Raw genomic sequence first — 21,746 nt, 5'->3', positions numbered from 1 at the left:
CCTACACGGACCAACCACTACCATTAGCTACACAGAGCAACTGCTAACATTAGCTGCACAGTCTATCCGCTAACATTACCTACACAGGCTAACTGCTAACTTTAGCTTCATGGTCCAAGTGCCAACATACATACGCAGAAACAAAACAAAATAGTTTCACCATATTTGATATTAAAGTAAAGGAAAAGTAATCAAGTTACAGGATTTAACTATGATACTAGGATTAGATTACAGACTACATTTTTTTTTAACAGATCAGTGATTGTATGGTTGCTAAAGTAACCCTCCAATCCCTGAATATGAAATATCCATAAACTCTGTCTCTTAGCAGGGGTCTTCATTTCCCTCAGTGATATAAAGGCTGTCTTTAGTGCACACTGTCACTTCATTTCCTGCACTGGGAGTCGGTCCTCCCCCCTCTCTCTGCCTGTAAACACACCCATTGATTCGAGCAGAGAGGACTGGGAGCGCAGGCGGAGGAGCGACACACAGGAGCGGAGCAGCGGCGCAGGAGGAACGCCTCCAAACATCTCATCCTTTTACACCAAACATACACATGCATACACGCACATATACGCACGTATATGTAACTCCTGGAATCTGCAGGAAACCCAGTGTAGTGAAGAAAAACGGCCTCCCCTCGACCGAGTCTCCGCCAGCGTTTGGGAAATAAATAGCCAAGGAGTTGTTTCACTCGCCGAGCGCAAAGGCTTGCATCGTGGCTCTTTCAGAAGTGGCATGTTCGAGGGAGACTGCGGACACGATTGAACTCCTGCTTTCACCCAAAGAGGTAAATCTGACATTAAATATCACCTTTTTAGTTTGTTAACGGAGTGATATCCTCTAATAACTGATGCATCCATCTCTGATCACCTGATGATGGAAAACTCCGGGCTGTGGCGGAGAAAGCGCAACAGAAAACAGGCTGATGGACAAAAGATTGTTGTTGACATTCACTGATTATGTCAATATTGTGTTATTTATATCATTTATCTAGCAATTTGTATGCACTGCTTCCTTATTTTTTATGAAATAAGGCACATATCTCTCCTCTCTGTCCTTTATTGTGCTTTCTTCCTGCGTCTTGTTCTTTGCATACTCATGCATGCACAACATGTTTTGAAGGCGATATCAGGTGTGATAAACTGATAGATAAATACTATACATAGCAAAAACTCAAGGTACGATAAACCCACGCTAAAAAAAATCAATGATACGATATTTATCGCGATATTAAAAACCAAACAAACAAACGATAAGAGGTCAAATAAAGGGAATAAATCATAAACTGATAAAAAATGCCAAACATTCTTTGATTCCAGCCACTCATAAGTGACTGTAAACTGAATATCTTTGAACTGGACCACAACCAGCGATTGAAGGCACCACTTTGAGTTTCAGGAATTTGTCATGGACATCACTGTTTACTATTTTCTGATATTTTATGATCCAAACTATGACTTGCTTAATTGATAAAGGGCTGCAGCCTTATGCTGTTAATTACAAGGATATTATTTGTGAACCATCAAGAGAGACTTTAAGAGAAAAGTTAAGACAACTTTGTCCACTAAGAGCTTTCTGGTTGTCACTGGCTGATACTTTGGTTTACAGATTATTTAAGGGTTGATTTTAAGATGCAACAATTGAGAATTTGTATATTAATTACATAACTTAGACGAGAAAATACAGGCTTGTCTCTGTTGTGTATTTAATAAAAGGAATGTAACAATCCCAAAGACTCGTGGTATGATAAAACCACAATTAAAACATCCATGAAGCGATAGTTAGCCTAACATGCTTGCCCTCTTTAAAGCCAGCCTACTCTAAGGAACTCTTAATATTTTATTGATTTTTTTCCCTTGTGAACGAAAGTGGTAATGTTTCTGCTGTAATAACCAAAAAGTGTAACATAAAAAATAAAATTACCTAAATACGAATCTCCTCCTGCTTCTTTTTAACTGGCTAACATACTCACTCCAATAAAAAAATGAATGGTTAATCATTTAGAGCGGGTTGCAGCAACAAAGATTCATTTAATTTAATATCAATTCTAATTAGAGTTTAGCAGAACTAGGTTTAAAAAAGTTAAAATGTTACACTGGTTGCTAGCTGGCTAAAAAGCAAAAAGCAACATATATCAATACTTAGCTAGCGACAAAGTTAACTAAAAGTTATATTATTTATTAGCTACCTAAAAAGTAACTAAATGGTATGTTGTTTGTCAGGTAGATAAAGAGTTAACTAAACATTAAATAGCTTGTTAGCTAGCTAAAAAAGTTAACTACATGTTAAATTATTTGTATTGAGACTTTAACCAGTTAAAAATCCCCTCATAGTAGGTTTAATAATGAAATTAAAGTAGCTAGACAAAACAAAAACGAAGCAGCAGTCAGTAGGAGTTATTTTATAAAATAAGAATAATGTAAAATAATTAACCACGTAACCATTTTGTATCGTGATATTCAGTATACTAATATACATCCATACAGTCAACCTCACTCAGATGTGTGTGTGGACAGCTGGTTTGAAACTATAAATTTGATTCTGTTTCAGATTAAGATTGATGCAGACATGCAGATCAATAGCTGCTCATGCATCCTCTTGTTTTGCATCTTGTTTCATTTTTTTTCCCCCCTCAAGTGGCAGATGTATATAGAGCTGGCCCATATAAGCCTGGTGTTTACTTTTGAAGTCTCTCCCTCCCATCCCTCTTCCTGAGTCCATGGTTGACTGTGAACACCTGGCAATGATTTTAGAGCAGACTGCAGCCAGCAGCCGGGCCTCAGATAGAGTCCAGAGGCTGCGTGTGTGCATGCCTTTTTACTGTGTGCTTTGTGAGCGTGGCATGTATGCGCTTTCCGGTTCTGTGCCTGTGGATCTGTTTTCTGTGAGGGGATATGAGGATGACAACTCTCACAGACATCCAGCCAACCACTCGCTCTCACACTGCTGGCATATTTTCTTCCTATCAATGTACTGACTCCTACTGTAATAGAAAAGAGCCTGTAGACCAAGAACAGGTAATAATACCATGAGCACTGGTTGTAGATAGAAACAATAATGTTAATTATAGCTGCTTGTAGGGCTACAGTTACTTTGTAAATTTCATTAATTAGGTGGGGTCAGATGATCTGGTGATTTTAAAAAATGAATCGGTTAATCGTTTAGACTGGGTTACATCAACAAAAATGTATATACTCTTAGATTAGTTCTAATCAGAGTTTAGCAAAACAAGGTTTAAAAAAGTAAATCCAGATTTGAAAATAAGCAGAGCGCTGTTGCAAAGAAAAACTAATCTCAGTTTAGTAAATCCAAGTTTAGTGATGTTTAGGGAATTAAATAGAGTTTAATCGATATGGAGATGCTTGCTGACCCAATTTAGAATTAATAAATAGCCTAAATTTTAAATACTTAAAAAAAAAAAAGTACTGTCGGGACCCAGCATGTATAAAAGAGAGGAGGAACTGACAATTTGGACTGCTCTGTATTCACAACAAAATCTTTGTCATATTGTTTTGTGGATAGCTAAAAAGTTAAGTAATTAGTCTTAATACTTTTTTGCTAGCTAGCTAAAAAGTTAACAAAATGTTACCCTGTTTGCTAGCTAGGTAAAAAAATAAAGATATTTTGCATATTGTATATTTTATATATGTATATTTTTCTCAATGCATCACAAAAAAACAGCTATTTTAAAAGTTAAACCTCCTTAAATGTAAGTTTAAAGTGTATACTGGATCTCATTTAATATTTGTAGAGTTAAAGTTTTGGTGCAACAGAATTAAATTTAATCTAGGTTTAGAGTAAAAACTTGACTGCTAACTCCTAATTTTAAGATAGTTTAAAAGTTTAATGCAAACTTGACACATCTGCGAAGCAAAGCAGAGAATATGTCACATTTTTTCCACTATTTTGTTTGAAAATGAATGCAGTTGTTGATTATTTTTCTGTTTGAGCTCCAGCTGGTTTATGCTCAAAGAAGAAACTTGTATGTTTGTTGTTTCCCTGTTTCATGTGACAGTTTTATTGTGGTAATTTTCACAATGAATATGCAAATAACCTTCATGGTGTTATATAAACAGTCATGTAAGTTCAATGCCTGTAGGTCAAAGTACATATACAGTATAAGCTTATTAAGTACTCAAACAACATATGGCATGTACTTTGTTGCATCTTAAACTCAATCACCTTTAAATCATCTTATCAATCAGTGACAACCAGTTAGTTTTTGATAGCCATAGTAGTTCCTTAAGGTTCTCCCCGATTGTCCACAAATAACAGCTTTAGTGCTAAAACTACAAATTATTTTCTTTGTGAATCCTTTTCTCAATTTTTTGAATAATCCTTTGATCCATAAAATGCCAGAAAATAGTGAAAAATGTCTTCAAATTGCTTTTTTGTCCAACTAATAGTCCAAAATTCAAAAATATTCAGTTACAATCACTTATCAATGCAAGCCTCATATTCAAGAAGGTGGAATCAGACATTTTTTTAATTTCTATTTTTTGATGATTTGCTGATCGATTGATTGATCAGTGAAGCTTTCATCAGCGTTTTTTTGCCACACAAATGTCAGGAATTTCACAGCAACTTGTAACCATCAGGCTGTTTACACACAGACACTGTAACCTGTTCACCGTCAACAACAAGATTAAAGTAATAATCTGATTTGAGTGGTTTATATGGGGGTGCAGTAATCTCATTCCCCTAATAATCTGTGTTTACATGTGTTGGGTTCATGTCCAGAGGGAGAACTGTTATATGACATATGCAAGAATTCAAGTATATGATTTTAAACTCTGAAACCATCCAAACTGAATGAAAAATCCTTACTGGACAGTTGGGGACAAGCAAATTTGTAACAAAGCACAAATTTCCATTTAAATTACAAATATATGAACAAAGGACCTGCAGGCTTAGTTGGTAATCCAGGCTTTATCCTTTAATATGCAAATGTAATAAGTATCTGCTTTACTGCTCTTCTCTTTGTTCGGCTCTCCTCTGCTCACTGTGTGTATGACTAAGCAAAACTTTGTTTGATAAAATGCAAAACTTAGATTACATAAGAAAAACACCTTCAGTAATTGTATGGGGCAGTGTGTAATTTAATGTGATAGTGGTAGGGGAATAAAACAGGAATGTACAAGCAGTGATTATCATAATTTCACTGGTGAATTCTTCATCAAAGGCAAATTAAGCAAAATTAAAAGTTATAACAAGGGGGAATTAAAGAGTAGATACGTGAGCATGAATTTGAGACATTTTAAACTTCTTCTTATTTGAACAACAGACCAAAATATTTGCCATCTCCTAGAACAAGATCTTAGTGTAGTAAGATAGCATACTAACACAACAAGAGTCTATGAGTTAAATGCTAACATGCTATCACTTCCAAAATGCTAATATATGTTAGCTAGGTATGATGTTTGCTAAGTTTACGTCTTAGTTTAGCCTGTTAGCATGCTAAAGCACAAAGAATATTTAGCAATGTTAGCGGCTCTGTAGGCCTACCTAGTGGTGCTTTGAGTTATGGTAACTTGTTCAAAATGACAATGCTGAATCTATACACTATGAGAGTATAGCCATTTTAGCAGCACTGTGAGGCTGCACTTAGTGGTGTTTTGAGCTAAAAGCTAGCAAGCTATCATAAATAAAATGACAGTGATAACATATGCTAAGGAGATATGTTTATCGTGTTTACCATCTTAGCTTACTATGGCATGCTGACACACTAAGAGTCTGCTAGCAGGTCTGTGAAGCTATCATGCTAACATATGCTAAGTGCCAACAAACTAACATGCTCAAACCTTATTAATCAGGAGTTATGTAAACTATGTTTGCTATCTTAGTTTAGTATGTTAGCATTTTGTACCTAGTGGTGCTTTGAGCTAAATGCTAACAAGCTAACATGCTCAAAATGACAATGCTAGCATTACTGTGTTAAGCAATTGTAATGTTTACAATGTTTACCATCTTATTTTAGTGTGTTAACATGTTTACATTGCACTAAACACACAGCACAGCTCAGCAGACTCAAACTCTCATTTGACCAACAGACCAAAATATTTTCCATTTCCTAGAACCAGACCATGTCGTGCCTCGCCATTATCAAGATGAGAAAGTGGCTCTTTGAGTCATTTCAGAGGGGAAATGATTATACTTTGGAAGTCAGAACACTGGCACAAAAACAAAAGATTGTTTGGCAGGAAACTGCTGTTGGCAATGTTTTTATTTTCTTAAATAATTGTATTTTTCACTATCCCTCCTATTAGCGGGATAAATATATATAAGTATATGCAAAAGCTCTCCAATTTAGTGCCTGATTTATGAGGACCACTTGTTCTAATCATGCCACTTCCATTTATAAAACATGAGCTGCATCACTACTGTGTGTGTGTGTGTGTGTGTGTGTGTGTGTGTGTGGGAGGCAACATATGCAGGTGAGAAAGCAGGTTAGAATATTCTCATTATAGCTGAGCCAGAGGCCAGAAGATGACGAGTTGCCACTTTTGTCAGTGCTGGAATGCAATAAATCCTGTTGAACCAAGGTTGCAGTTGGTTTTGTATTTCATCAGGTTGTGATTAATAATATTATCCCTACTATTATTGTGAAATGTGACTTGGAAAGCTATGTATTTTTTAAAATTAAGTCTCACCACATATTAAAGACAATGTGGCATGTATTCAGTGTTAAAACTAGACTACCTGAAAGCTGTGAGAACACCTGTAAGCATTTCTTTTATTCTTTTTAAAAATGTTTCCCATTGTGCCTATTCTTGTGGGTCATTCATGCATGACACATTTATGAGTCATTTAGCTTCAATATTAAACCAGATTTTTTCTGGTAAGTCATTGAGAATAAAATAACAGAGTCTACAGCCTAGGCTATATTTTAAAGAAAATTAACTATAGCCCACTCAAAGTGCAACAGAAAATAAACAAAAAAAGGTTGGAGACTCAAGCCAAAAAGAACAACAGGTGAGGAACCCATTGAGCCATCAATGCTTGTTTACTTAGTTTAATGTGTTAACATGCTAACAGCCATGTTAGCAACTCTGTGAGGCCTACTTAGTGATACTTTGAGCTAAATGCTAACAAATTAACATGCTCAAAATGACAATGCTAACATTATGTTAAGTAGCTATAACGTTTCTGCTTAACAGCTTAGTTTTGTGTGACAGCATGCTAACATGCTAAGAATCTATTGTCATTTCAGCAGCTCCGTTAGGCTGTATTTTGACACAGTGATGCTTTGAGCTAAATGCTAAGGTCAGCAAGCTAACATACTCAAAATTACTATGCTAACTTTATATAAGTAGGTGTAATGTTTAGGCTAGTTTTCCAACTTAATTTATCTAGTCTACACCCATATTAGTGCCTCAATGAGGCTGCACTTAGTAGTGCTTTCAGCTAAATGCTAACAAGATAACATGCTAAAAATGATAATGCCAATATTATTATATTAAGCAGGTGTAATGTTTTCAATGTTTACCATCATGCTAACATGTTAGAAGTCCATAGCCATGTGAATAGATCTGTGAGGCTGTACACCTAATGGTTCTTTGAGCTAATGCTAACAAGCTTTTGCAAACATCATTCTGTTATACAGGTACGATGTTAACTATGATTACCATCTTATTTTAGTGTGTTAGCATGCTAATATGTGCTTAGCACAGCTGAACACACAGCAAAGCAGAGGTTGAAGAGAATTTAAATAATTTTGCAGGTATTTGATCATAAACCAAATGATTGGACAAACCTTTGACCTGATGAAAATTCACCAGCTCATCAAAGTTATTATAATTCATCTTCAGGGGAACGTGGGTGTCTGTACCAATCTCCATAACAATCCATGCAATATTTGCTGAGATATTTCTTCCTGGACCAAAGTGGAGGATTGACTGACACTGCCATCCCCAGGGGCATGCTGCTAGCATTGCTAAAAACATGAAACTTGTGCTCTCCTATTGGCTGAGTGGCACAAAGTAACTGAAAACAAATGTACACAGTTGTACACACAGAATATATTATGCTAACACATGCAGCCGGTTGTGTTTTCCCTGCTGACAGCTGCACCAAAACAGTCAGCCCGGGTGAAAATAAAAACATTACGCAGAGCAGCTGGTCTAGGGAGTTAGTTTAACTGGAATTTTATTCATGTCCCTGGAAGTTATGACAAGGAACAATGCAGTTCTGTTGAATTCTAAGGTGTGCGTGACACTGCTCACCAGAAAGCCCCACTAGACTTTCATTTGTATGTGCAGGGTTCACACCCGATTGTCTATTCATGAGACAGCATTTGAGGATTTTGGAGCAGATGATGCAACTGAAGGAAAATGGAAACTGTCTGTGCTTCTCTGCAGCGGGGTGGTAGAGGAATCATTTATGACACCTGGAAACTTTCGAACCCAATAAGTCTTGAAGCGGTAGTTTAGCTAAAATCGATCTTTTGACAGTCAAACCACTGTAGGGTTGTAAAACATTTTCTCGCTGACAGAACAACAGTGGCTGATGTGGTTAGCTTGAGTTCAGTCAGTTACAATGGATTAAAATTGTGAAAAGCATTCATATCAAAATACTGATAATTCCTTGAAAATAAAAAACACAGATACATACACAATGTCTGTTATCTTTCAAAACTAGGAAAGCTGTTGATTTAATTGTTTGTGACATACAGCAGAAGTGATTTGATACATTTTACGTTTGTTTTCTTACGTAAATAATGAAAATTATAAACAGTTAGCTCTGTTTGACAACAGCTAGTGTTAACATTTAATCATTTCCTAGCTAACATTACTGTTTAATAATGTTATATGTTACAATAGGAATGCAGCTTTTGGCTTGAGTATATTGAGTCCTCTTGAGGTTAACTTTTAAGCAATTTTCTAACACTCCTTAAATTATTTGGGTGACCTAGAAGGGAACTTAAAAAGTATGTAAGCCTGGTCAAAGAATCTGGCAGCTGTGGATTTAGTAGGTCAGACAGCGACTCTGCAAACAGAGTGAAGGAGGCACTTGACATGTCTGGAAATTGGGTAGAGTGAAAGAATGAAAGTGAGCTCTGAGCAAGGATGGGGCAAGGACAGCGAAGATGGGAGCTATTTCTTTCTTGAGGGCAGTGGAGTAAATTCTGTGCATTTCTCGGAGGCTTAAAAGAGTCCTGCTGTCTCTTTCTGTCCTCATTTCTTAAGGAGCTCTGCAAAGGGACTTACTTGTAAATCATGGTATCTCTAAAAGAGGCGGATTAGCACTGCTTGGAGTTGAGAGTGGAAAAGCCTCCTGGTTGCTGCGAGAAGACAATTGTTATCTACTTGACCTTCCTAACTCCCAGACGTATGCTGTTTTGCAACTTGTAATCACTGGATCTCTTGGTAAATGTCTCTTGGGAGGGACTGCAATACTCTCCAAAAAGCATTCATCATATTTGGGCTGCAAAATGTAATATTTCACCATCAAAATGTGAATTTACAATGGGAATACAATTTAATAGACCAATTAGGGCCCCTTTAGTAATTCACCGAAAGCTGCTAAAACTGCAGCAGGCTGCTTTTCCATGACTAATCTTACTGACAAACAGTCTAGTCTCTCTGATAAACAACATAATTACAACTGATTTACAGTGATTACACACAGCTTTTGCATACAAGCTAACCAGCGTGTCATGCATATTTTGCATCCAACATTAAAATTAGTGGACATGTTGAAAATTTTTTATTGTTATTGTTTATTTGAAGGTATCACAAGATGATTATAAAAAAAAGATGCAGAACAAAAACACTTTATCTACTTTTTCTTCACAAAACCTGCAAACTGCATACATCTGCTGAATACCCAGTGAAAATATGTGGAGAGGCACCAATTACAATCTTCTTGGCTGATTCCAGTTTCTGGCTGGCCAATTATGATTTTTTTTCTTTTTAATTGACAGAATACACAGACATAAAACTAAATCATATGTTCACAATAAAACATATTGCTATTAAATAACTTTTTGCCCAAAATAATCTAGGTCACTGCTTAGGCCTCGTCCTCTTTTCCTCTTGTCTTCCCTCACATTTTCTTGCCCTCTCTACTCACGCCTTCTCCTCTATTTCTCCTTCTACTCTTTCCCTAACTCTTTTCTTTATCCTGTTCTTGGAGTCTGTCACTCCTCTTAACGCCAATGACATGCTAACATAATTACAGTGCGCAGGTCTTCTCACAATGGTTGCAAAGAGAATTGCAAAATGTTCTTCAACTAACAGATATAATTGAAGTCATGTCTTTAACAAAGGACTTTTGTTGTCTTACTGGCACATCAAAGGCATCTTTTATTAAATTTCAAAATTTGAAATCCTGACTGAGAGCAATCTACAATTTGCACTGTGACTCACACCATCCATCCATGTGCAAAAGACTGTACAACCTTGTATAAAGGACATTTTAACATGAAATCCATTAAAGAGAGATCTGTGTTGTCTTTTCTGTTTCAGGATTCAATGAAAATGTCCGTGTGCGTCCATGAGAACCGAAAATCAAGAGCCAGCACTGGCTCTATGAACATCTACCTATTCCACAAATCTTCCTACGCTGACAGTGTCCTCATGCACCTCAACTCGCTGCGGCAGCAACGGCTTTTCACAGACGTCCTGCTTCATGCTGGCAGCCGCTCCTTCCCCTGCCATCGCGCTGTGCTGGCTGCCTGCAGCCGCTACTTTGAGGCCATGTTCAGCGGCGGGCTGAGGGAGAGCCAGGCCAGCGAGGTCGACTTCCGTGACTCCATCCACCCAGAGGTTTTAGAGCTCCTGTTGGATTACGCATACTCGTCACGTGTGGTCATCAATGAGGAGAATGCAGAGTCACTATTAGAAGCCGGGGACATGCTAGAGTTTCAAGACATCCGAGATGCCTGTGCTGAATTCCTAGAGAGAAACCTTCATCCATCCAACTGCCTCGGCATGCTGTTGCTGTCGGACGCCCACCAGTGCACCAAGCTGTCAGAGCTCTCCTGGGGCATGTGCCTCAGCAACTTCCCTGCGATTTGCAAGACGGAGGACTTCCTCCAGCTGCCCAAAGATATGGTGGTGCAGCTTTTGTCACACGAGGAGCTAGAGACGGAAGATGAGAGACTGGTTTATGAAGCTGCTCTCAACTGGATCAACTATGACCTGGAAAAGAGACACTGCCACCTTCCAGAACTCCTGAGAACAGTCCGTCTGGCCCTGCTGCCTGCCATCTTCCTCATGGAGAATGTATCCACAGAAGAGCTGATCAACGCCCAGGCCAAGAGCAAGGAGCTGGTAGATGAAGCTATCCGCTGTAAGCTGAAGATCCTGCAGAATGATGGTGTTGTGAACAGCCCGTGTGCACGACCAAGGAAAACCAGCCATGCCCTCTTTCTTCTGGGTGGGCAGACTTTCATGTGTGACAAGTTGTACCTGGTGGACCAGAAAGCCAAAGAGATTATCCCCAAGGCGGACATTCCCAGCCCCAGGAAGGAGTTCAGCGCCTGCGCCATCGGCTGTAAGGTGTACATAACTGGTGGGAGGGGCTCAGAGAATGGTGTGTCCAAAGATGTATGGGTCTACGACACGGTCCATGAAGAATGGTCAAAGGCGGCACCCATGCTCATTGCCAGATTTGGCCATGGCTCTGCAGAGCTGAAACACTGCCTCTACGTAGTAGGAGGTCACACTGCTGCAACTGGCTGCCTCCCGGCCTCTCCGTCCGTATCGCTCAAACAGGTGGAGCAGTTTGACCCAGTGGCAAACAAGTGGACCATGGTGGCACCTTTGAGAGAGGGTGTGAGCAACGCAGCCGTTGTCAGCGTCAAACTCAAGCTCTTTGCCTTTGGAGGAACAAGTGTTACCCACGACAAGCTGCCCAAGGTGCAATGCTATGATCCACAGGAGAACCGATGGACTGTGCCTGCATCCTGCCCACAGCCATGGCGCTACACAGCCGCTGCCGTGCTGGGGAACCAGATCTTTGTCATGGGTGGGGACACAGAGTTCTCAGCGTGCTCAGCTTATAAGTTCAGCAGTGAGAGCTACCAGTGGACTAAAGTGGGTGATGTGACGGCCAAGCGGATGAGCTGCCAGGCTGTGGCGTCTGGGAATAAACTGTATGTGGTGGGTGGGTACTTTGGCACGCAGCGATGTAAAACTCTTGACTGCTATGACCCCACGCTGGATGCTTGGAACAGCATCACTACTGTGCCATACTCGCTCATTCCCACTGCTTTTGTCAGCACCTGGAAACATCTGCCTGCTTGAGCCCCAAAACCCTCAACCCACACCCTTTCCATGAGGTGAGTTTGAACTCTCATGTCTCTTTATCTGTCTGAAAGGGAAACTGTGAATTTTTCATGTCAAAGTCTATTTACAATGTCCTTAGGGTAATATTATAGATTCCACTACTAACTCTAACCCTTTCCTTGGAATGACCCACCCTACCACTGTGATAGCTTATCTGATATTCTTATTCTAACCGTAGCCAGTGTCACTCCTCATGCCTAAACCTACCCAATCGAGCCAAAGAAGGCAAGCCAATCAGAGGCAGAGTAGGGTGAGTCATGCTAGGAAAAGCAGTGGCATATATAAAAAGAGTGCTTTGACCTATCGCTTTCAGTTTTTCATAAAAAGCATTATAACCTTACATTTCTCAACCAGTTTCAATGAGTCATGTCTCCAACGCTCTATGACGTACACGGAGTAGGAAAAACCTTTTTTTTTCCTATCTTACTCCACATAGATCATGTACTCTTGAATATAAAATCAACTCATTGAAATTTGTTCAGGAATGTAAACAATAAAGTGCTGTACATATACATTTGAGAAACTCAACAGCAGTGTCTTTTTCCAGAAATCATGAGATGCCTTTGAAGGAACCGGCGTTCCTTCTGTCAATAAATCCCCATAAATCTTGTGCACTTGACCTTTGGATAGTTCTAAATATTAACTCCAAATCAATACACAAACGTAACAGAAAGATTCTAAACTTAAATTATGAAAAGATTCAGAAGAAGAGAGGCAGGATCTCTAGGGGAGGGAGCGTGAACGGGTGGGGGGACTGATAGGGGCTTGTGTGCGTTAGTTAAGTGAGTTATGTGGCTGTGGGGATGGGCTGAAGGACAGAGAGGGTAATTGAAAGAGAATAGGATACTTTTATTGCTCCTGTGGGGGAAATCCCTCTAAGAGGGAAAAGGGGGTCTGCCAATTAGACAAGCCACACACCAGCAGGCTACAACACCCTGGCGAGGCTAATCCACTCTCAGTCGCCTTCCTTTGATGAGGTTATGGTCTTTACGCTGGGTGAGAGGGAGGCAGCCAGCGACTCACATGGTGTCGGAAACCATTCATCATCAGTTACAAGCAGAGGTGACTGAGAGAAGTGGCAGCAAGGGAAGTGAGGAGGGTTAGAGAGCGTCAGCCACCCAGCCCTCCCCCCTCAGCCCAGTCAGACACACATCATCCGTGATAGTGGTGGTCTCGCTTTGAAAATTTACTGTTGAACTCCACAGTCTCTTCTGCTTCCATCTAGGGTTGGGTAATGTTCACATGCGAGTGGATTTTCACTCCCACATAAATAATCCTGTCCCATCCCAGTCCCATGACAGAGTTTAAAAAATACCTGTCCCATCCCAGTACCGAAAGAATGATTCCTATCCCATCCCATCCCCATCAATCCACAGTCCATGCACAACATTACACATGTTTTTACATACTGACCTGACTGACCTACTGTTATTATGATTCCCCGCTATCACTGACTGATTAATCATTTGAAGTTGTTTATGAAGTTGTCAATCCATCAGTAAAAGTTTTGTTGTCCATGGAGGGTTTAGTTATACATTTTTACACTCCTTCGCTTTTATATATGGTATAGTCTGTGTTTAGTTAGACGTGTTGCTCTTGCCAGCTTTGCATTTCACATTACTAATACTGCGGTAAGCGTTGTTTATATTAAGTTTTGAAACGTTGAACTGTACTGCTGTAAAAATCTGTATTTTTTTCACTGCTTCCCTATTGATCAGCAATTGAAAAGGCAAAGGATCGTGAAAATGTAGAGGAAAATCAGGCCATATTTCAAGCCAAAATAACATATTTGATAACACATCAGCTACTGTGAGACAACAGCTAACATTAGCTAACTTCCTAGCTTATGTTACTGATATTGGTACTGCCACACAAACCACACACTACTAAAGTGCTTGTAATTTTTGTGTTCATTTATTCAGTATGAAACATTGCCAGAAATGTGTGTGCAACTGAGTTTAATGTCCCATAACGTGACTGAACCAGAACATTTCTGAGTTCGGGTTAAGAGCGTTAACCAATGTTGTATATATTTTACTTCCAGGCTAAATGTGTCCAAGATAATATGTAAGAATTAATTTATGCTTTTTTCTTTTGTATTGTTTAACATTATCAAATGGTTATGTTACCTAGGAAGTGGTTGAATGCTAATGTTTGCTGTTGTCTCACTGTAGCTAATAGGTTATCAAACATGTTGATTTAGCTTGAAATATAGTCCAGTATCCCAGATTTTCAATATACATTGTGTTTTAAGTTAATTAGCTCTGGTCTGTACCCTTACAAATGCAGAGTTCAGTACTCAACCTTACCTATATCTATGTCTTCTTGGCCTCATTCTAACCCTGCTCTCCTTGTCTGATGATAAACAGGCCAGACGTATGTGGAGCATGTGTAGTCAGCTGGCAAACCTGATCTTTATGCACGCTGCAGGCTCACAATCACATCACATCATGCAATCTCTTACAGCCTACACCGAAGCCCCCACACATACCCACGCAGGCAGTCGTTTCCATTTTTGCTGTATTTGTTGAAATGGCCGTGGGCCCTCAGCTCCTCAGAAAGCCGAGGAGGGAAGTCGAGTGACTCCCCAGCTGTCCGGCGCGGCGAAGTCCCCCCTTTGATAACACCAGGAAGCAGCTCAGAGCAGCTTCGCTATGATGTTCCTCCTCTCTGCACAGGATGAAATATTTTTTAAGACTTATTATTCCCTTTCTTTTCAGTGACTCATCTCTGAAAAGGAGAGACCAGACTGAAGGTTTTAACTATCTCTGAGCCAGTGCTACGCAGTGCTCAGTGAAGGATATAATCCTGCCACAAATTTAATACAGAATTTGTTTTTTTTTTTTGGTGCGACTGCCTGTCATGGCAACTGACAGTCTACTCACTGAACGCGTTGAAAAGACAAAATTGTGGAGGAACGGAAAAGAAGGCTGACTGTTAAGGAATGAAAGGAGAAGGAAGTATGTTAGACCTCACAGAAGGAGATTGTAGCTGTGAGAGGAAAAAAGAAGTTTTCTCTCAGTTTTTCCCCAGGGAACAATTCTAACTTGTCTGAGATTCCTCCCTTTTAGATTTTTTTCCCCCTCTCTGGAAAGCTTTTGGTGAAGACGGGTGGCAAAATCAAATAATGCAGGAGTTTTTGACTGACTTCCTTGATGTAGGCATATTTTCAGGATGACTGTTGAGGATTTGAGATACTTCTAACACTCAAAATATTAAGAGAAAGTATCAGCTGATGACCAACCAAACCAATTCACTTCACTCAGCTGGAACAGTCTAACTTATTTACAACAACAACAAACACCTCAGTAAATACTTCTAAAGTAACCTGATCAGCTTCATCTGGTTTCCAATTCCCATGGCAATGTGCCAGTAGTTTCCAGTTAAAAGACAGAAACATGATGTATGGCATGTGCACTGTGTTATTGTTCCCATGAAGTCAAAATCGATATTTGTTTTATCACATATGTATTGAACTATACATCACCTACACCTGGCACAACAGTAACAAAAAAGGCATTTTGTAGATATTCTCCGGTATTTCAGAGTTTTTCTTCTCTGGGAAAACAATTAAAAACTGATGACTCGTCCTGTGAACTTTAGGGGAATCATTTGACGTCTTTGGAAATATTTGTTTTCTTGTTGAGTTGTAAGCTAGCCACGTAGGCCTAGCTTAAATGTACCAGTGGCCGTGGAGGAGAGAAATTAGTTCACTCCGCTATTCAAGATAATTTGACACAGCAGTTCATACATGTATTTCTCCAAATGCTAACATGAAACAAATTGGAATCCAGTGTCTCGCTAGTTTTTTGGATTTTAAGTAAATTTACAAGAGACAGTCATAGTAACCTCAGCGCAAGACATTTCTCTCCTTGCCACATTGCTAGCAGGTAAAAGGCGCTCTTCAGGGTTTACTTATTCACTTAATGGCAAGAGGAAGACACACCTCCAAACAGAGATAGCTGATGATATTACATTCACATTAGACACATAAAGGGCTGCCAAGCCTGTAACCATCTGTGCTGCACAGATAAGTACATATTAAGTAATAGCTTTAAAAATGGAAAGGTCAGAGTGAAATTCTGAGAGTAGAAAAACACTCAGATGTGAAAAGTGTAGTAGGCTGAGGGGGAGAGAAGACGCTTGATGAAGGCCAGACTTTACTGAGGAAACAGAGTGGGTGGATTTACCAAATCTGTTAGTCTAGCAGGAGATGCAGAGTGACTACATCAGCAATACATTTACAGTGTAATGTAATATAGTAGCTCTTAAAGTCTAGTCTTACACTCTTGTTCAAAATGTGTCAGAGACGTGTCAGTTAATTTCTATGGTGATTATTGACCGTATTCACACAGTGGCCATTTTCCTCCGAGGCGCAAACGTTGCACTGTTGCTCTCTAGGTTGTAAGTCTCTTAAACGTACAAAACCTAACAAATCATTATTATGCTACCGACTCCTCATTGATCAGCAACTGAAATGGGTAGTACTCTAAAAATCTGGAGGGATAGCAACTCATTTTTCAAGGTAAAACAACATATTTTAATTACTCATTAGCTCTGTTAGCCAACAGTTAACATTAGCATTCAGCCACTTCCTAGCTAACGTTACCATTTTATAGTGTCACGTGATACAATAGGAAAGGTGTAAATGAATTCCTCTGTTGATGAACGTATCATATCATATTACACCATCAAATGGTAGCTAGGAAGTGGTTGAATGCTAACATTCGCTGTTTAGCTTGAAATTTGGCCTGATGTCCCTCTGGATTTTCACTATCGTTTGTCTTTTCAGTTGCTGATCAACCAGGAAGCGGTGACACAATAACACATTAGCTATTCAACCACTTCCTAGCTAATATTATTGTTTGATAGCGTCACATGATACAATAATAGAGAGAAATTAATTCTGAAATATCAACGGAATTATTCTACATGTAGCGTACACTTAAACTGATAATGATTATTTTAGGTCGACCTTTTTTTAAGTTACTAAAATACATTTTGTTGCTGACCCTGTCCGCAACAGTACATTTTATAGCTTTCTACACTGGTGCTCCAAACTGGAGGCATGCTGATTGACATTTACTGTGGGTAATACTCTGACTATTGATAAGTATCTCTTACAATCCCACTTCAAAGACTCAGAACTATCCCTTTAATCAATTTGCAAAATAGTTTCTAATTGCTCAAAAGACTAGTCATCGCAGCTCTAGATCTTATCAGACTGTTTACATAGTTTCTCTTCTCTCTCTTCTTCAGATATCCCTGTTTTGCATCATCTACTGGACTCCAACTGTGAAGAAGCACACATCATCTTCCTCTGAAAAGAGACACTGAGCAGAGATGTACAGACGCCCACATTCATCTTGATGTCGCCGAGCTGCAGAGCCAGAAACACGTACAGCTGGACACTTTACTGGAATGATGTCACCTCTCGTTTCTGAGAAGGAAGCTGAGACGTGCAGCAGGGGCAGCTCACGCAAACAAAACCAAACAAACTGCTGCTTGTTATGTGAGGCACAGACTCCGACCTTGTGTACATCTGGCATATCAGACTTGAGCTTTCACGCTGCCATACGAGGACTGCAAAATGCACCACACAACCTGCTTTTTTCCCCATTTAGTCACGACAGGCTTGTAAAGATCTGTATTGATGTTTTTCTCTATGATAAATACTAAGAAAAAAAAATAATCTTTTCATGGAGACTGCAATGTATAGCATGATGGATGTTCTATTTAGACTGAGGGAGGGAGATTGCAATGATTGGTGTGCTAAAGACCAGAACGCAGCTCAGTTTGACTGAGCCTAGCTGATTTATAAAAGGCACAATGAAGGAGCGAATCTCCCCCTTCTCTCCTCTAATAAGCTCTTTTGTTTGACCCTTTTTTTTCTTCTTCTTTCAAAGACGTGCTTCTGACACAGAAACAAACCTTCGAGTGTTCCTCTCGTGAAGGCTTTTGCTGTCACGTCAGGCCGCGAGGTGTTGATGACCGACACCAGCTGAGGTTGGGGAGGAGGATGGCGGGGGTTGGAGGTGCCTCGGGGTCGCGACCTTACATGCTTGCTGTTTTGCAGCTACGCATTAACGCCGGTTAACTAACCCACTGTACACAGGGGCTGTATTCAGCACTGTCGCTTTCAGCTATACACTTAAATGCTGTAAAAGACCGGCTCTGCTTCTGTTATTCTGATAAAAGCTTGTGAGTCATAGCTGAAAAACCCTTTGTAGAGCATGTCCACTCATAGTGATTCAGTAAAACTGGCATGAACTCTTCTTCTCTGTGGTCACAGAAATCTTGTCACCTTAACCTAAACTGAGAATTAATCAGTTTTCTTTTTAAACTTGCTGCAATGTAGTCTTAATTTATATGACGATTATTACTCTGTTAATATGTTTAATCCTATTTATTTCCTCTCTGCCTGCATTCTTATGTGAATGTACAGTATGTTTGGGTAATTATGTCATGCATGGCCAAGTGTTGTGTGTTTTTTATTTTGATCTCAGTTGGGCTGCATTTTGCACAGTTCAGTTGTTTCCCAGGAGGAGCTTATGTCCTTTTAAAAGAGACAGAGATGCACCTCTCCCAGGGTTTTCATTTATGTCAGAGAACTGATGGAAGAGGAAGAGAACGGCTCGGATTACTGATGGTGTGACGCAGTTTAGGCCACATGGCCGCTGCCCAAATAAGAAGACTCAGTGGGGTTAAAAGAAATATTCACTTAATTTCTGATAAGAGTCTCTTAAAGCTGTCACCTGGGTCTAAACCTGTCTTAAAGGGACAGTTGAATTGTTGAATGTGGGGTTGTATGAGGTAGGTAGGAGAGGCAGAGTGGAGGCTAAGAAAAGAGTTTCAGTATAAAAATGCTCACAAGGTTGATTTTTCTATTTTGTGGCCTTTGGAAAAAGGCCCACCTAAAAGAAACAATATAATTTTAAGTGTACACTATATTTTCACCACTTTATTTTGCTGTCACACTGCCTTCTCTGATGGGAAACAGGCCTTTTATAAGACAAATATTGTTCCCTCCAAACCAACCAAACTCCATAGGGAAAATCACAAATTTTACCGTGCAGAACACAGGAGTTGCTGGACTATTGCTGCCTTGATTGATTAGTTTGTTCATGTTATTGTGTGACTAAAGTGAACCGAAATATCCTTTTAAAACACCAAAGTCACAGAATGACACAAACAATCTAACAGATCGAGGCAGCAGTAGACCAGCAACTCCTGTGTTCTGCGAGCTAAAATGACTGATTTCACCAACAGAGTTTGGTTGATTTGGAGACAGCACTATTTATTATTTAAGCTTTTAACAGCTGTTTTCTGGTAAAAAAAAAAATAATAGGCTGTCTGACAGCAAAGTAAAGGAATGAAAATATTTTAAATACAGCATACATTTAAAACAATATTGATTTGTTTACGTCAGCCTTTTTTAAAGGAACAGTCCACCACAAAATCAATGTTGTTGTGAGCAGTTTCATGTAGAAACTTTTCTCTCTGCAGTAGAATCTACTAGAAATACTTTCTCACTCACAACAAAGTCTGTGGATTATCTTGAGTAGCTGGGTCATGATTTGTGGGAAGAGACGTTGCTGTTGATGTTTTTTAAAAATGTATTTTGGTGCTTTGAGCACCACAAGCCAAGTGCCAGCTAGTTTCATTATACTGGAGAGAAGGCAGTTATCACTACGGCTCATATCTGCAAAACTTGGCAACTCACACCAAAACAAACTAGATGGATAAATAGCACCACAGATAAGTATGCACTGCAGCTAATACACTAATTATCGATAAGAACCTCATACAGCTCCACTTCAGATAATCCAAACTATCCCTTTAAGCTCTAACCTGGGTCCAAACCTGTCTTAAATAATCCCACTGGGGTCCAAACTGCACCAACAAAACAAGAAGATATGAACCATAAAACAGATAAGGTTGCTGGAACGACCCGGTAACTGCCAGGGAGGGACGTCACAGAGAAACCCTGACTTGGTTAAGAATGCGACCGTCTTTGCAGCTGTCCTTGAGACAGCTGGAGGACTGTCACATGTGCTAACTTGGCTCCTCTGGGATGTTAACCCGCAGTCTTCTTCACCATTTGGTTGAGAGAGAGAGTTGAATCCAGTAAGCTGTGCATTGATAAGGGCAGACACCGCAGTGCTTTTCACCATAGTGTCACATTAGAAAAAAAAAAAGAAGAAAAAAAACAAGCAAGTTCCTAAAGACCAAAAAGAGAGAATGTCTTAAAACACTTGCATATGAAATACTTGGTAACTCTAATCAGTGTTTTTGTCTGTATGTCTGTCTCAGTGACCCGAACATTGACGTTTTGCAATTGAATATTAATGGAATCATTATATTTCAATGTAAGAGGTAATGTTTTGGTGGAATATGTATATATTTTTTCAAATGTCTTCGTGGATTCATGAAACAAATCAAATCTGTGGGGTAAGATCGGTAAAAAAAAAAAAGCTCTGTAAACCCCTGCTCAGCTCCTTAAGCCACCCCGAAGTCCATCCTTTTATTGGCAATTTCAGGGCTTCTGTGGCTCCATAATGTTGATCTCCTCCGACCACTGAACACAGAGCCTCTGGCCCCCACCAGTCAGATAAGAGCATTTCTTTCCCATAGTACCCAAGTCTCCCCGGCAACAGCGAGTAATGAATGCCCCTTCAATTTGCACCTAATTGCTGAGTGGCATTTCCCATTTCTACTCTTGCCCTCCTCTTATCCTCTGTTTTATCTGGAAATCCAGCTGGCTCAGATCGGAGCACAGTATGTTGCTTCGTATAATGATGTAAATTAGACAGAAAAAAATGACACTGTCAGTGCGCATCGGTTCCATTTATTGTCATGTAAGAGTTTAATTTCTATTTTTATGGCATTATTTTGTACATGTGATTTTTTTCACAATGTGAAATTCATGGCTAATAAACATAAGAGTTTTTTCCTCTTGACTGTAAAGCATTGTGTCTTCAGTGTGCTGATAATTTTTCCTTTAATCAGAGGTGGCAAAAAAAAAAGTGTAAAAAAGGGACTGGTAAAAAGTGTTTGTAGTGACACTTGTCTTTACTCGTGTAAAAGTGAAAAAGTACAGGCTGGGAAAAGTACTCAAAGTTAAACAGTTGTCCTCTGAAGGACATTTCTACCAGCTGTCACTATGCAAAGTTAACTGAAGCTTTTTTTTTCTCCATGGTCGAGTCTCCTTCTCCCCTTTTTGTCTTGTTACGTCTTTGACACATTTTTCATCTTCCTTTGTCTTTTCATCGCTTTACATCGCTTTTTGTCTCGTAATGTCATTTTTCATCTAGTTGCACCATTTTTTGGTCTTTTTTTTGTCTCTTTTTTGTTGTGCAACATCTTTTACGTCATTTTTGGCCTTGGTAAGTCTTTTTCATTTTGTTATGTTTTTACGTCATTTTCATCACGTCTCTTCTGTTAAGTCCTGTT

The 21,746-nt window shown here is 39.4% G+C and overlaps 1 protein-coding gene across 1 annotated transcript; it reads left to right on the top strand.

The window, feature by feature from the left end:
- The first annotated feature begins 431 nt into the window (after window positions 1-431).
- enc1 (ectodermal-neural cortex 1) lies at window positions 432-21,263 on the top strand. The gene is made up of 3 exons (XM_084745683.1): window positions 432-790; window positions 10,470-12,286; window positions 17,553-21,263. Exon 2 carries the CDS (start codon window positions 10,476-10,478, stop codon window positions 12,249-12,251), a length of 1,776 nt encoding a protein of 591 aa, XP_084601809.1. The 5' UTR covers window positions 432-790; window positions 10,470-10,475; the 3' UTR covers window positions 12,252-12,286; window positions 17,553-21,263.
- Window positions 21,264-21,746: the final 483 nt, after the last annotated feature.

The sequence above is a fragment of the Lutjanus erythropterus genome, chromosome 20 (assembly GCF_056507025.1).
Source record: "Lutjanus erythropterus isolate fLutEry1 chromosome 20, fLutEry1.hap2, whole genome shotgun sequence".
NCBI lineage: Eukaryota > Metazoa > Chordata > Actinopteri > Lutjaniformes > Lutjanidae > Lutjanus > Lutjanus erythropterus.
The sequence above is the reverse complement of the archived record's forward strand: the minus strand, read 5'-3'. Positions and strand labels throughout refer to the sequence as shown.

Bases quoted from the DNA above. Each gene is read 5' to 3' on its own strand.
- enc1 (XM_084745683.1), top strand. From the start codon at position 10,476: ATGAAAATGTCCGTGTGCGTCCATGAGAACCGAAAATCAAGAGCCAGC.